Source organism: Chlorocebus sabaeus, chromosome 8, assembly GCF_047675955.1.
Source record: "Chlorocebus sabaeus isolate Y175 chromosome 8, mChlSab1.0.hap1, whole genome shotgun sequence".
NCBI lineage: Eukaryota > Metazoa > Chordata > Mammalia > Primates > Cercopithecidae > Chlorocebus > Chlorocebus sabaeus.
In genome coordinates this window covers 58,271,656-58,286,348 of record NC_132911.1, presented here as the reverse complement: position 1 = coordinate 58,286,348, position 14,693 = coordinate 58,271,656, and the positions used below count along the sequence as shown (strand labels likewise).

At 39.5% G+C, this 14,693-nt stretch overlaps 1 protein-coding gene across 7 annotated transcripts in view; it reads left to right on the top strand.

The window, feature by feature from the left end:
• LYPLA1 (lysophospholipase 1) overlaps nt 1-13,548 on the top strand; it is a 50,707-nt gene extending 37,159 nt beyond the window's left edge. For all 7 annotated transcript variants that reach the window (XM_008000648.3, XM_073018087.1, XM_008000649.3 and 4 more), the window contains 4 exons: nt 4,850-4,923; nt 7,190-7,291; nt 8,752-8,928; nt 11,823-13,548. In XM_008000648.3, the coding sequence (XP_007998839.1) occupies nt 4,850-4,923; nt 7,190-7,291; nt 8,752-8,928; nt 11,823-11,876 (407 nt within the window). In that variant the 3' untranslated portion in view covers nt 11,877-13,548. The remainder of the gene's footprint in view (nt 1-4,849; nt 4,924-7,189; nt 7,292-8,751; nt 8,929-11,822) is intronic.
• The last annotated feature ends 1,145 nt before the right edge of the window (nt 13,549-14,693 follow it).

Here is a 14,693-nt window from a genome sequence, read left to right as displayed (position 1 = left end):
GGAGGCGGAGGCGGGCGGATTGCCTGAGGTCGGGAGTTCGAGATCAGCCTGACCAACATGGAGAAACCCCGTCTGTATTATAAATACAAAATTATCTGGGTGTGGTGGTTCCTACCTGTAATCCCAGCTATCTGGGAGGCCGAGCCAGGAGAATCATTTGAACCCAGGAGGTAGAGGCTGCGGTGAGCTGAGATCCCACCGTTGCACTCCAGCATGGGCAATAAGAGCGAAACTCCGTCTCAAAAAAGAAAGAAAGAAAGAAATGCACAGGAATGTGCTTTCCTTTTACACGTGTGTACTGAAATATTGACAAATATAATAATGCGAGGAGTGGGATTGCTTTCAGGAAAATCTGTTTGGTGACTCCTGAGTGTGGGTGGGTGTAGGTGGATGTGGACAGCAATGGTGAGACAGCCTGGCTGTGAATTGTTCTGCTTTTTGGTAATTTTTTTATTTACATAGTGTATCAGTTATTTAGAGACTATTGTTTAGAGACTGTTATTTAGAGATTATTGCCCAGGTTAGAGTACAGTTGGTGATCATATCTCACTGCAGCCTCAAATTCCTGGTCTCCGGCAACTCTACCGCCTCAACTCCTGAGTAGCTGGGACTACAGGCATGTGCCACCATGCCTGGCTAATTTTTAAACTGTTTTGTAGAGACGAATTCTCATTATGTTGTCCAGGCTGGTGGGAAACTCCTACCCTCAGGTGATCCTCCCCAAAAGTACTGGGATTACAGACACGAGCCATTGGGTGCAACCCTTTTGTTTTAAAAGAACTCTTTAAGGTCTTTAAAATAGTGAAAATACATTCAAAAGATGTGAGATATTTGGGAATGTCAAACCAACAACACTGACTTACGGGATTATCAAAAAGTAGTTTAAAGTTAGAGTCCTAGAGTTAGGATTTTGTCTGAAAATAATAGACAACAAAAGTATGAGAGTAAGGGTTAGACGCTGTGGAAAACAGGGAGGGCCTGGGGCCTGTGAAGAAGATACGTGGGCCTCATGAGTTCCAGAATGAAAAATTCTGTCCTAAAAGTAGAGTTGGCCCATGAAATACTTGTTACTTCTTTCCTCTATGAAGTGATGACTCACTGGAGAGAATTAGAATCAGACTCAGCCAGGAAAGAAAGAACAAAAGAGAATGTGCTACTGAGCAAAGAAGACAGTGCTCAGGTTACATAGTTGGGGGTACATAGTGCCCTTACCCTTAGGTGAAAGATGATTGAGGCCAAAGGACGTTGCTCATACCTGTAATCCTAGCACTTTGAGAGTCTGAGGCAGGAGGATCACTTGAGCCCAGGGGTTCAAAACCAGCCTGGGCAAGAGTCTGTACAAAAAATAAACAAAATTAGCTGGGCGTGGTGGCACATATCTGTGGCCCCCCAGCTGCTTGAGAGTCTGAGTTGGGAGGATTGCTTGAGCCTGGGAGGTCAGGCAACAGAGTGAGACCTTGTTTTGAGAGAGAGAGATAGAGACAGAGAGAGAGAGTGAGAGCGAGCGAAAGAGATTGATTCTGTAATTTTTTTTTTTTTAGATGGAGTCTTGCTCTCTTGCTCAGGCTGGAGTGCAGTGGCACAATCTCAGCTCAGTGCAACCTCCACCTCCCAGGTTCAAGTGATTCTCCTGCCTCAGTCTCCCAAGTAGCTAGACTACAGGTCTGTGCCACCACGCCCGGCTAATTTTTGTATTTTTAGTAGAGACGGTGTTTCACCATGTTGGCCAGGCTGGTCTCAAACTCCTGGCCCAAGTTGATTTGCCCGCCTCAGCCTTCCAAAGTGCTGGGATTACAGGCGTGAGCCACTGTGTGCCTGCCCAATTCTGTGATTTTTTTAGAACAATAGAATGAATGGTTTTAAACACTTAACTACGTACAATTTTAAAATGACAACTTTTAGGTACAAATGCCTATGGTTCATTGAAGAGAGAAACATGGGATATATATGAGCAGAATTAACTATTAATTTTTTAAGAATCCATCTCGGGAGAAAGAACTGTTGTTAAAATATTTAATGGGAATTTTATTTTTTTATTTTCAATTTTTGTGGGTACATAGTGGGTGTACATATTTATGGGTATGTGAGATGTTTTGATACAGGGATGCAATGTGAAATAAGCACATCATGGAGAATGGGGTGTCTATCCCCTCAAGCATTTATCCTTTGAGTTACAAAGAATCCATTTACACTCTTGTAAGTTATTTTAAAATGTACACTAAGTTACTATTGACTATAGTCACCCTATTGTGCTGTCAAATAGTAGGTCTTACTCTATTTTTTTTGTACCCATTAACTGTCTGTACCTCACCTCCAGCCCCCTACTACCCTTCCAGCCTCTGATAACCATACTTCTACTATTCTCAGTGTCTGTGAGTTCAGTTAGTTTTAGATCCCACAAAAAAGTGAGAACATGCAATGTTTGTCTTTCTGTGTCGGGCTTATTTCACTTAACGATATCCAGTTCCATCTGTGTTGTTGCAAGTGACTGAATCTCATTCTTTCTTTATGGCTGAATACTACTTCATTGTGTATATGTACCACATTTTCTTCATCCAGTCATCTGTTGATGGACACATAGATTACTTCCAAATCTTGGCTATTGGGAACAGTGCTACAACAAACATGGGAGTGCAGATATCTCTTCAATATACTGATTTCCTTTCTTTTGGGTATATATCCCAAAAGATATGTACCCAAATATAGATAAAAGAAAGATACTTTATTTTGAGTATATATCCAGTGGGATTGCTGGATCATATGGTAGCTCAATTTTTAGTTTTTGAGGAACCTCGAAACTGTTCTCCGTAGTAATTGTACTAATTTACTTTCCCACCAACAGTGTATGAGGGTTCCCTTTTCTCCACATCCTCACCAGCATTTGTTATTAACTGTCTTTTGAATAAAAACCATTTTAACTAGGGTGAGATGAAACTAGGGTAGCTTTGATTTGCATTTTGCTGGCTGTCAGTGATGTTGGGCACCTTTTCATATGCCTGTTTGCCATTCAGATCTCTGGCCCGTTTTGTTGTTGTTGTTTGTTTTGTTTTGTTTTGTTTGAGACGGAGTCTTGCTTTGTTGCCAGGCTGGGGTGCAGTGGCGAAATCTTGGCTCCTGCACCCTCCGCCTCCCGAGTTCAAGTGCTTCTCCTGCCTCAGCCTCCCGAATAGCTGGGACTACAGGCACGTGCCACCACGCCCAGCTAATTTTTTAATTTTTAGTAAAGATGGTTTTACCATGTTGGTCTTGGTGGTCTCGATCTCTTGACCTCGTGACCTGCCCTCCTCGGACTCCCAAAGGGCTGGGATTGTAAGCATGAGCCACTGTGCCCGGCCTGACCCATTTTTTGATCAGATTATTAGATTTTTTCCTATAGAGTTGTTAAAGCTCCTTATATATTCTGGTTATTAATCCCTTGTCAGAAGGGTAGTTTGCAAATATTTTCTCCCATTCTGTGGGTTGTCTCTTTGCTTTGTTGATTGTATCCTTTGCCGTGCAGAAGCTTTTTAACTTGATGTGATCCCATTTGTCCATTTTTGCTTTGGTTGATGTGCTTGTGGAGTGTTTCTCAAGAAATTTTTGCCCAGACCAACGTCCTGGAGATTTTTCCAATTTTTTCTTGTAGCAGTTTCATAGTTTGAGGTCTTAGATTTAAGTGTTTATTGTGATTTGATTTTTGTATACAGCAAGAGATAGGGTCTAATTTTATTCTTCTCCATTTGGATATCCAGTTTTCCCAGCACCATTTTTATTGAAGAGACTGTCTTCTCCCCAGTGTGTGTTCTTGACACCTTTGTCGAAAATGAATTCACTGTAGGTGTGTGGATTTGTTTCTGGGTTCTCTATTCTGTTCCATTAGTCTATGTGTCTGTTCTTATGCCAGTACCATGCAGTTTTGGTTACTATAGCTCTGTAGTATAATTTGAAGTAAAGTAATGTGATTTCTCTAGTTCTATTATTTTTGCTTAGGATAGCTTTGGCTACTCTGAGTCTTTCATGATTCCATATAAATTTTAGGGGGCCAGGCACGGTGGCTCACGCCTGTAATCCCAGCACTTTGGGAGGCCGAGGTGGGCGGATCATGAGGTCAGGAGATCGAGACCATCTTGGCTAACATGGTGAAACCCCGTCTCTACTAAAAATACAGAAAATTAGCCAGGCGTGGTGGCAGGCACCTGTAGTCCCAGCTTCCCAGCTACTCAGGAGGCTGAGGCAGGAGAATGGCGTAAACCCAGGAGGTGGAGCTTGCAGTGAGCTGAGATCGCGCCACTGCACTCCAGCCTGGGGGACAGAGTGAGACTTCGTCTCAAAATAAATAAATAAATAAAATAAAATAAAATAAATATTTAGGATGGTTTTTATATTTCTGTGAAGATTGTAATTGGTGTTTTCATAGAGATTGCATTGAATCTGTAGATTGCTTTGGGTAGTATGGGAAAAATATTCCATGTTCATGGATTAGATGAATTCATGAACAATGACAATCAATATTGTTATTGGTTCTTCTTATCCATGAACATGGAATCTGTTTTCCATTTTTTGGTGTCCTCTTTCATCAGTGTTTTATAGTTTTCGTTATAGAGACCTTTCACTTCTTTGGTTAATTCCTATTTAATTTTATGTGTGACTATTTTAAATTGGATTTTTTTTAAATTTCCTTTTCACATTGTTCTCTGTTGGCATATGAAAATACATTCTAATTTTGTATTTTAATGAAGTGCTTTGAATTTTTCACCATTTCTGCCTTAAAAGTAATTATGCTTTTCTATTATTAATTTTTCCTAATTTAAATTTTATCAGTGGGCTTAACACTGAAAGTATTGCTGACTAACTTTCATGTTGTTTTTAGTAAAAGCTTTGATTGATCAAGAAGTGAAGAATGGCATTCCTTCTAACAGAATTATTTTGGGAGGGTTTTCTCAGGTAAGATAAAATTTGAGTGGAATGTCAGTACCATCAGTATACTTATCTAGAAGTCTGTGCTGCATTAATCCTTTCTATGGAGTAGTCTTTTTTGATGTTATAGAATCTTGACTGATACACTTACCTTTAATGTTTAAGTTTGAATGTACTAGAACTAATTTCTTCTTAAAATAACTATAATACACAAGTAATTAAATTTCTAAGTTAACACAGTGTATCCTTTTAATTAATTAGAACTCTGAAAACACAAGGCCTGAATCCCCTCTCTAGGAGGACACCACTGATAGGAACAGTAAAGTGGAAGACAAGAGAATTTCTTCCCTTTACCTTCACATGTTATAGGTTTTAGGTATAAATATGTGGTGTTTATTTTTGGCATCTTTCTTCTTTCTGTACTTTTCCCCTTGCTTTCTGTATTCCCTCCACAGACACAGCTTCCTCATACAGACCTTGTGGCTTGTAAGCTGTTTGCCATGGAACCAGTCCCCAGATGCTCTAACTTCTCATCTGTAAATCTTCCAAGTTAGCAACTTAGTGTTCGGATTACCTTAATTAGGGAGATGTCAGAATTCTGAAATTATTTAGAAGATAGAATCAATAGAAAGATTTGTTGATACAATATAGCGAAAAGGTGTTACTGATTTGGTGTTTGTTGAAATTCACAGATAATGTATATTGTAATACACATTGTGACATAAACACAGGGACAAAAATCAATGATCCAGGCCAGGCGCGGTGACTCACGCCTGTAATCCCAGCACTTTGGGAGGCCAAGGTGGGCAGATCACTTGAGGTCAGGAGTTTGAGACCAGCCCAGCCAACACGGTGAAACCCCGTCTCTACTAAAAATATAAAAATCAGCTGGGCATGGTGGGGCGCACCTGTAATCCCAGCTACTCTGGAGGCTGAGGCAGGAAAATCACTTGAACCCAGGAGACAGAGGTTGCAGTGAGCCGAGATCGCACCACTGTACTTTAGCCTAGGCAACAGAGCTGAGACTCTGTCTCAAAAAAAAAAAAAAAAAAAAGATCCAGAATAACAAGTTCATGTGGGAGTTTGTATATTTGATATTCATTCATTACAGTATATAGAAAACAGCTCAATACCTCAAGCAAGGAGTAAGCTATGATGAGTCGATGCCATCTTATCAAAGAAACTAAGGAGGAAAATGAGGCAGGGCCTCAGGAAGTAGCTAGGAATTGAAAAGCAGTCGCACCTTGCTCATCATCTCTCATCTCTTGTTTCTTTGCTTATCTGCTTCATTTACCTTTCCATAAACAGTTGGCCATCCTGGCTTTTGCAGCCTATAGCTTTTCCAGCTCTTGAATTTACATGTTACGGGTGTAGCCACACAGAGAGTAACTGGTGGTCACCGAATCCCATTTCCACAGTGCCAGGAGAAAGAACATCACTGCCTGGGATGTGAAAGGCTTTCATGTACTTATGTGTTGCAGTAACCCATGGGCATGGTCAAAGTGAGGGGGCTCCTGGATGGTGGCAGGAGTGCAGCTTCCAGAATGCAGCGTTTTGTGAGCTGGGTAGGCAGATACTCTGAAGGTGTCTGCTAAATAGTTCTTATTATCTTAAATTCTCGTTTAGAAAGTAATACCAATTTAAGGGCCAGGCGCGGTGGCTCACACCTGTAATCCCAACACTTTGGGAGGCCAAGGCAGGCAGATCACCTGAGGTTAGGAGTTTGAGACCAGCCTGACCAACATGGAGAAACCCTGTCTCTACTAAAAATACAAAAGTAGCCGGGCGTGGTGATACATGCCTGTAATTCCAGCTACTCGGGAGGCTCAGGCAGGAGAATCACTTGAACGTGGGAGGCGGAGGTTGTGGTAAGCCAAGATTGTGCCATTGCTCTCCCGCCTGGGCAACAAGAGTGTTTGAAACTCCATCTCAAAAAAAAAAAAGAAAAAACTAAGTAATACCAATTTAAGACAAGATTGGATTTTATGCTTTAAACTCTGCAAAGGAGAAAATATAAATTCACAATATTCCTAAGGCATGTTGTAAGTGCAGCAGTTTCCCATAGTACAAACTATGTCTTGTCGGAAAGGAAGTCTGTATGTTCTCTGGTGTAGAGAACCGAGTCCTTTAGGACACAGTGGGGTGTGTTTGTATTTCCGCTGTTTGCCTGATTTGATTTGACATTAGCCACCGAGTTTGATTTTTTTGTGGATATCATTAGTAACAAGAAATTTCCTAAATTGCTGTGGGCAAGCGTGTGTGTTCCATTGACTTTCCCTGCTTGTCTTTTCAGGGAGGAGCTTTATCTTTATATACTGCCCTTACCACGCAGCAGAAACTAGCGGGTGTCACTGCACTCAGTTGCTGGCTTCCACTTCGGGCTTCCTTTCCACAGGTAAATTGGTTGATGCACTCAACATGAGATTACTGAGCTAAAGGTAGCTAGCAGATAATGTTGGAGATAAAGTCATCTTGTTTTTTTTTTTATTGATAAACTTTATTTTCTGGAGAAGTTTTAAATTCACAGCAAAACTGAGCAGAAAATACAGTTACTGTCTACCTCCTGTCCCCACACATGTACAGCCTTCCCACCATCAGCATCCCCACCTCCATGGCCATGTATTTGCTGCAGTCAGTGACACTACACTGACACATCACCATCACTGAGTCCTCAGCACTCATCCTTTTTTTAAAAAGAATTTTCTTAGACTTTTGTGATGTTTTACTAGGCCTTATCTCTGTATGCTATACTGTCTTTATTGTGGAGTACATAGAATGGAATTAGAAAGAAACCTTACTGTCACAAGTCTTAGAAGGATTTGATACATTTTAGGATATTTATGAAAATGAGCACTCTTTTTAACACATAGAAATAATACTTATTTTTAGGCCAGGTGCGGTTTCTCACACCTGTAATCCCAGCACTTTGGGAGGCTGAGGCAGGCGGATCGTCTCAGGTCAGGAGTTCGAGACCAGCCTGGCTAACATAGTGAAACACCAATAGCTACTAAAAATACAAAAATTAGCTGGGCGTGGTGGTGCACCCCTATAATCCCAGCTACTCAGGAGGCTGAGGCATGAGAATCACCTGAACCCAGGAGGTGGAGATTGCAGTGAGCCACGATTGTGCCACTTCACTCCAGCCTGGGTGACAGAGCAAGACCCTGTCTTTAAAAAAAAAAAAAAAAAAAAAAAAAAAAAAGCTGAATAAAACAGCAACTTAAGTACTAAAACAACCAACCAAACAAAAAAAAACGATGAAAATATAAAGATAGATTAAAATATAATCTGCTTGGCCGGGCGTGGTGGCTCACGCCTGTAATCCCAACACTTTGGGAGGCTGAGGCGGGTGGATCACAAGGTCAGGAGATCGAGACCATCCTGGGTAATACAGTGAAACCCTGTCTCTGCTAAAAAATACAAATAAATTAGCTGGGTACGGTGGCATGTGCCTGTAATCCCAGCTACTCGGGAGGCTGAGGCAGGAGAATTGCTTGAACCTGAGAGGCGGAGGTTGCAGTGAGCCGAGATCACGCCACTGCACTCCAGCTTGGGCAACAGAGCAAGACTCCGTCTCAAAAAAACTAAACAAAACAAAAAAGCATATATGTAATCTGCTTCAAGGAACTCATTCATTGGAAAGATAACATAATATGAAGCAAGGTGATCATACAGCCTATAGAAGTCAGATAAAGGGATGTTGTGAGTATATGAATGGAAGGAATTTTATTTTTTTGGCCAAATATAGCTTCTAATATGTTACATATATGCATATTTGTGTACAATTTTAAATGCCTGGCATAGTGTCCTATACTTTTACAAAAATAATACTATTTCTTCTTTTGCTTTTTGCAGGGTCCTGTCGGTGGTGCTAATAGAGATATTTCTATTCTCCAGTGCCACGGGGATTGTGACCCTTTAGTTCCTCTGATGTTTGGTTCTCTTACGGTTGAAAAACTAAAAACATTGGTGAATCCAGTCAATGTGACCTTTAAAACCTATGAAGGTATGATGCACAGTTCGTGTCAACAGGTAGGTGTCTGGAAGCAGTGGTCAGCGCCATATTTGCAACTTTTTTCATGTGATATTTTCAAGGAAAGTAACATTTGAATGCTTGGGGATTTAAATGAGTTAATTCATATTGAATCGTAAGTTAGCAGGTCATTAGATGAGAGTGTATTCAACTTAATTCAACAAGTATCTATTGATTGGCTATTATGCACAACATTGTATATAATTCAAAGATGAATAATAAACATTCCCTTTCGTTAAAATTTAAGGTAAATTAAAATTTAATAGAAAGATGCATGTCTAAGTAACTGTATGGATAGCAGAATGTGATATACATTGTATTAGAAGCTTTAAAAAGTGTCCTTGGAAAATAACAAAAGATGCCCTGAAAAACTGAGAACAGATTAATTTTATCTTAGGAGGCACTGAGACCATGATGAAACAGCTAGATTTTGAAAAATGGTGGGATTTGAATAGCAAATGTGCAGAGAAAGAACTATAGGACAGGAACAGCAAGCCATTCAGTCTGACTGGAGTCTTAGGAAAAGCTGGGTGTTATAGGACAGAAGACATAGGGAACAGAGACTCTTTGTACTGAGAAGGGACTACTCTCTAGGCAACAGGAAGCTGTCAGTGTTTTTGGTTCAAGTGAGATGTGATCTGATCTACATTCTAGAGACAGGTGATCCAGTAGGATTTAGAGATTCATTCTTTGGGGTGTAGTAACCAAGAAAGTATCAAAAGGGCCTGAGATTTCTAGCTCTGATGCCATCATAAAAAGTAGGTGCAAGAAACAGTTTTAGAGTAAAGGAAGGAGATAATACTGAGTTTAATGTATTGAGATTGATATGCCCCTACAGTATCAAAATAGGATGTTGGAAATACTTGTCTGAAGTTCAAGCCTGGAAATGGAGATTTGAAATAATTACTAATATAATTGATCAGTGCATAATTATCTTGAGAAAGCATCATAAGAAAAAAAGCTCAGGGGTAGAACTTTAGGGGACACGTTAAAGTTTAGCCTAATGAGAAAAGGAGTTGGGTGTTGAGAGTATGGGAGGAAAGAATTTCAGAGTGGGAAGGAGTTGTGTAATGTGTTCCAAAGAAGGATTAAGGAGAAATAGGTTAGGACGAAAGTATCCAATATTAAGCCACCTGTGACCTTGGATGTTTGGGTAGATAAGGCCAAAATGCAAAGGATTGTGTGAAGTGGATAGGGAAATGAGGAAGCAGAAGCAACATACATAGACCTTTAAAAAAAGTTTTGGTAAAGAGGGAGAAGAGTAGGAAATCTGTTCTTCAGTGGGATCAGAGAAAGACGTATGAGTAGAGGTAGGGAGGAAGAAGATGCAGTAAAATGATAATTGATAGAGGCATTCTCAGAGGGATCATAGAATAGAATTAAGTCCTGAGATGTATAGTGCTTGCCTTAGGAGAAAACCATTTTCAATCAAGATAGAAGAGGATGGGCTGGGTGAGGTGGCGGGCACCTGTAGTCCCAACTACTCTGGAGGCTGAGGCGAGAGAATCACTTGATCACAGGAGGTTGACGCTGCAGTGAACCATGTTGGCATCCTGCACTCCAGGCTGAGTGACAGAGTGAGACCCCCCCCCCCAAAAAAAAGGGAGGAAGGATGGATGAATATAAACAGGAGGTGGAGAGAGAGAAGAGAGTGCTTGGGAGCTCATATTAGATGTGCTTAACTTTTCAGTCAAATAGGAGGTGCAGTCACTCGATAGAATGAAAGAGGCCGGAGACCTGGGTACGTTTGGAGGCTTGAAAAGACCTAAAATAAAAATTGATTCCTAGTAAGACAGTCACACTGACAGTTTTACAACCACTCAGCCTGGTTAAATCATTTACTTTAGGGACGGAGAAAGAAGTGGTAATATGATTTATCCAGAAAGACAAGGGTGGCTGGGAACCTACGGTGTTCCCCTACTGACAGTGTTGAATCCAGAAAAGGGAGGGCAGGGGAAGTCCTGGAACCCTTAATTTGTGCAAGAGGGACTGAAGGTCTCTAGAGCAGCTGTTTTCCTCATGGGCTTTGCATCACAAATACCCTGGAGCTTCATAAAAGCTCCATAGATGAGTCTACGATGACTCTGGACTGAATGAGGAGCAGAAAATGAGGAGAAGTAGGATAATGGGAGGTGATCTCACAGGAAACTCTTTGGGACTTAAGAGTATTGTGAAATAGAACACTTTCATACCGGGGCTCTTTTCTGAGTGACTAAATTACAAGGCTGAAGGTTAGCTGCATTGCTAATACTTGGCACTGTGAGGCTAAGTAAGGCCTTGAAATATAAGAGCTAATAGAAGTGAGTTTGAGGGAGGTGCAAAAAGTGAACCAAGTGCAAGAGGCTAAGAGGAAAAAGTTTCTCCTATGATAAATCTTTGGTATATTAATGTCCATATCTTCCCAGGAACATCTTAGGTACATGCTCTCTATCAAACGGTTAGTTGTGTGTAATTCCTTATGAAAGACACAAAATAGTTAATGCTATGGATTTAGCATGTAATTCAATTTAAAGAATCGTAGAAGCTCTGCTTTGTCACTCATACTTAGTTGTCAGTAATTGTACACTTACTGAGACTTCTCAGTATAGGTACCATCGCTTCTTAACTTCCCTGCCCGCCCCCCGGCCAGTGTCTTTATTTTGTTCCAGTATAGGAAGATGCAGAACTAGATACTGGATGGGAGCTGTAATTTCAGTGTACAAAAATCATGATAGGAAATGTTCTGAAATTTCTGTTGGAGCCTCATTTCTCTTTTATCTCTTGTTTAATTGTAGTAGAACTGTGATTTCACCTTAACTATGCACACCGTAGATTTGATTAGTGGCATTTTAGTGGGAATTTAATTTCTGACTTATATAACTACCTACCTATTAAATTACTTTATTCCAAACAGGAAATGATGGATGTCAAGCAATTCATTGATAAACTCCTACCTCCAATTGATTGACGTCACTAAGAGGCCTTGTGTAGAAGTACACCAGCATCATTGTAGTAGAGTATAAACCTTTTCCCATGCCCAGTCTTCAAATTTCTAATGTTTTGCAGTGTTAAAATGTTTTGCAAATACATGCCAATGACACAGATCAAATAATGTCTCCTCATGAGAAATTTATGATCTTTTAAGTTTCTATACATGTATTCTTATAAGAAGATCCAGAATCTACTACATTAAAATAGATGAAGCAGGTAGCTTCTTTTTTCTCAAATGTAATTCAGAAAATAATACAGTACTGCCACCAGATTTTTTATTACATCATCTGAAAATTAGCAGTATGCTTAATGACAATTTGTTCAGGTAGAAATGAGCAGTTAAGGTATAAACAATTTATGCATGCTGTGACTTAGTCTATGGATTTATTCCAAAATTGCTTAGTCACCATGCAGTGTCTGTATTTTTATATATGTGTTCATATATACATAATGATTGTAATGCATAATAAGAATGAGGTGGTATTACATTATTCCTAATAATAGGGATAATGCTATTATCAAGAAAGAGTAAAATTGTTCTCTTCAATTAATGGCCCTTTTATTTGGGGACCAGGCTTTTATTTTCCCTGATATTATTTCTATTTAATACACTTCTCTCTCAAGAAAAAAAAAAGTTTGTTTTTTCTTTATTGTTCTTCATAGCAGACCAAGTATTGCCTCTCTGCCATAGACAGCTGCTGTCAATACATGCTATAATTTGACATTCTGGGTCACAGATATACGGTATTTAAAATCTATTTATGCTTTATAGAGAAACCAGACATTAAAACTTCATGCACTACTTATTTCAAATTACTGTACTTTATCCAAATTTACACCTAGCTATTAGGATCCTCAACCCAGGTAACAGGAATAATTCTATTGTTTTATTTTTCTGTAAACAACTGAAAGAATAATTAGATCGTATTCTAGTATGTTCTGAGATATCTTTAAGACTGATCTTAAAAACTAACTTCTAAGATGATTTCATCTCCTCATAGCATACAGTTTACTTTGTACACATGTTTGAAACCAACTATAGAAGATGAGGAATCTATTGTAATTTTTTGCTTTATTTTCATCTGCCAGTGGACTTATTTGAAATTTTCACTTTAGTCAAATTATTTTTTGGATTAATTTTTCGTGCAAACATAAAAATAGCAATCATTTTAAATTGTCAAAATTTCCAGATTACTGATACAAATTATTTGAAAACAAACTATGGGTAATAAAGGCTAGTCAGAACCCTATACATAAAATGTAGTTACCATACAGATTAATATGTAGCAAAAATGTATGCTTGATATTTCTGAACTGTTAATTTTTCTGCTGTATTCCAGCTGACCAAAACAATATTAAGAATGCATCTTTATAAATGGGTGCTAATCGATAATGGAAATAATTTAGTAATGGACTATAGAGGATGTTAATAATGAAGCCATATGTTTATGTCTGGATTTTAAAATTTTAAACAATCATTTACTATGTCATTTTTCTTTACCTTGAAGAACATAAACTGTTATTTCAGTTCTACAAATCAGCAAGATATTATTTATGGCAAGAAATATTCCGTTGAAATGTGCTGTAACATGGGAAAATGTAAATGTTTTTCATGGTTTCTATCAATGTGAAATAAAATGTAATTCTGACTTTTCTGTGACTTTGAGTATTTTAATATTTGGAATGTTAACATTTGGAATGAATGTCTATAATGAAAAGAAGGAAAATAACAATGTACTTAAAAGAATATATATTCAGAGAGAGAAATTTTGATGATGTTATGATGTTGTGGTTGACTTAGAACGGAACCAGGCATAAGAAATAATCTCATGTTACTCAGTTTTAATTGGCTAAAAACTAATTTCCCAAATTTGGTTTTCAGTGTTTCTACCTATTTAAGAAGGTTTTGTTTGTTTGTTTGTTTTATTGTTGTTGTTGTTGTTTTTTGAGACGGAGTCTCGCTCTGTCCCCCAGGCTGGAGTGCAGTGGCCGGATTTCAGCTCACTGCAAGCTCCGCCTCCCAGGTTTACGCCATTCTCCTGCCTCAGCCTCCAGAGTAGCTGGGACTACAGGCACCCGCCATCTCGCCCGGCTAGTTTTTTGTATTTTTTAGTAGAGACGGGGTTTCACCGGGTTAGCCAGGATGGTCTCGATCTCCTGACCTCGTGATCCGCCCGTCTCGGCCTCCCAAAGTGCTGGGATTACAGGCTTGAGCCACCGCGCCCGGCCTAAGAAGTTTTATTTGGTGTTTATCTTTTGCCTTTTTCTTAACTCTTTTTTTTTTTTTTTTTTTTTGAGACGGAGTCCCATTCTGTTACCCAGGCTGGGGTGCAGTGGCACAATCTCAGCCCACTGCAACCTCTGCCTCCCGGGTTCAAGTGATTCTCCTGCCTCAGCCTCCTGAGTAGCTGAGATTACAGGAGCCCACCACCATGCATGACTAATTTTTGTATTTTTAGTAGAGACAGGGTTTTGCCATGTTGACCAAGCTGGTCTCGAACTCCTGACCTCAGGTGATCCACCAGCTTCAGCCTCCCAAAGTGCTGGGATTATAGGCATGAACCACTGTGCCCGGTCTTTTTCTTTAATGTAGTAGTCACTGGGATTTTTAAATTAGTGTCATAAATCAGTTATCCAAGTAGTTTTTCTCCTTTATTTCAACATTGAGTTCTGACTTTTCCGAATATAGGAATTCCTTCTGTTCTGTTAAGCAGTCCTTCACTTTCTGCTTTTGGATACTTCAGTGACCACCTCACTTTTTTGTGACATGGCTTGTTCAATTTTTGGATAGTTC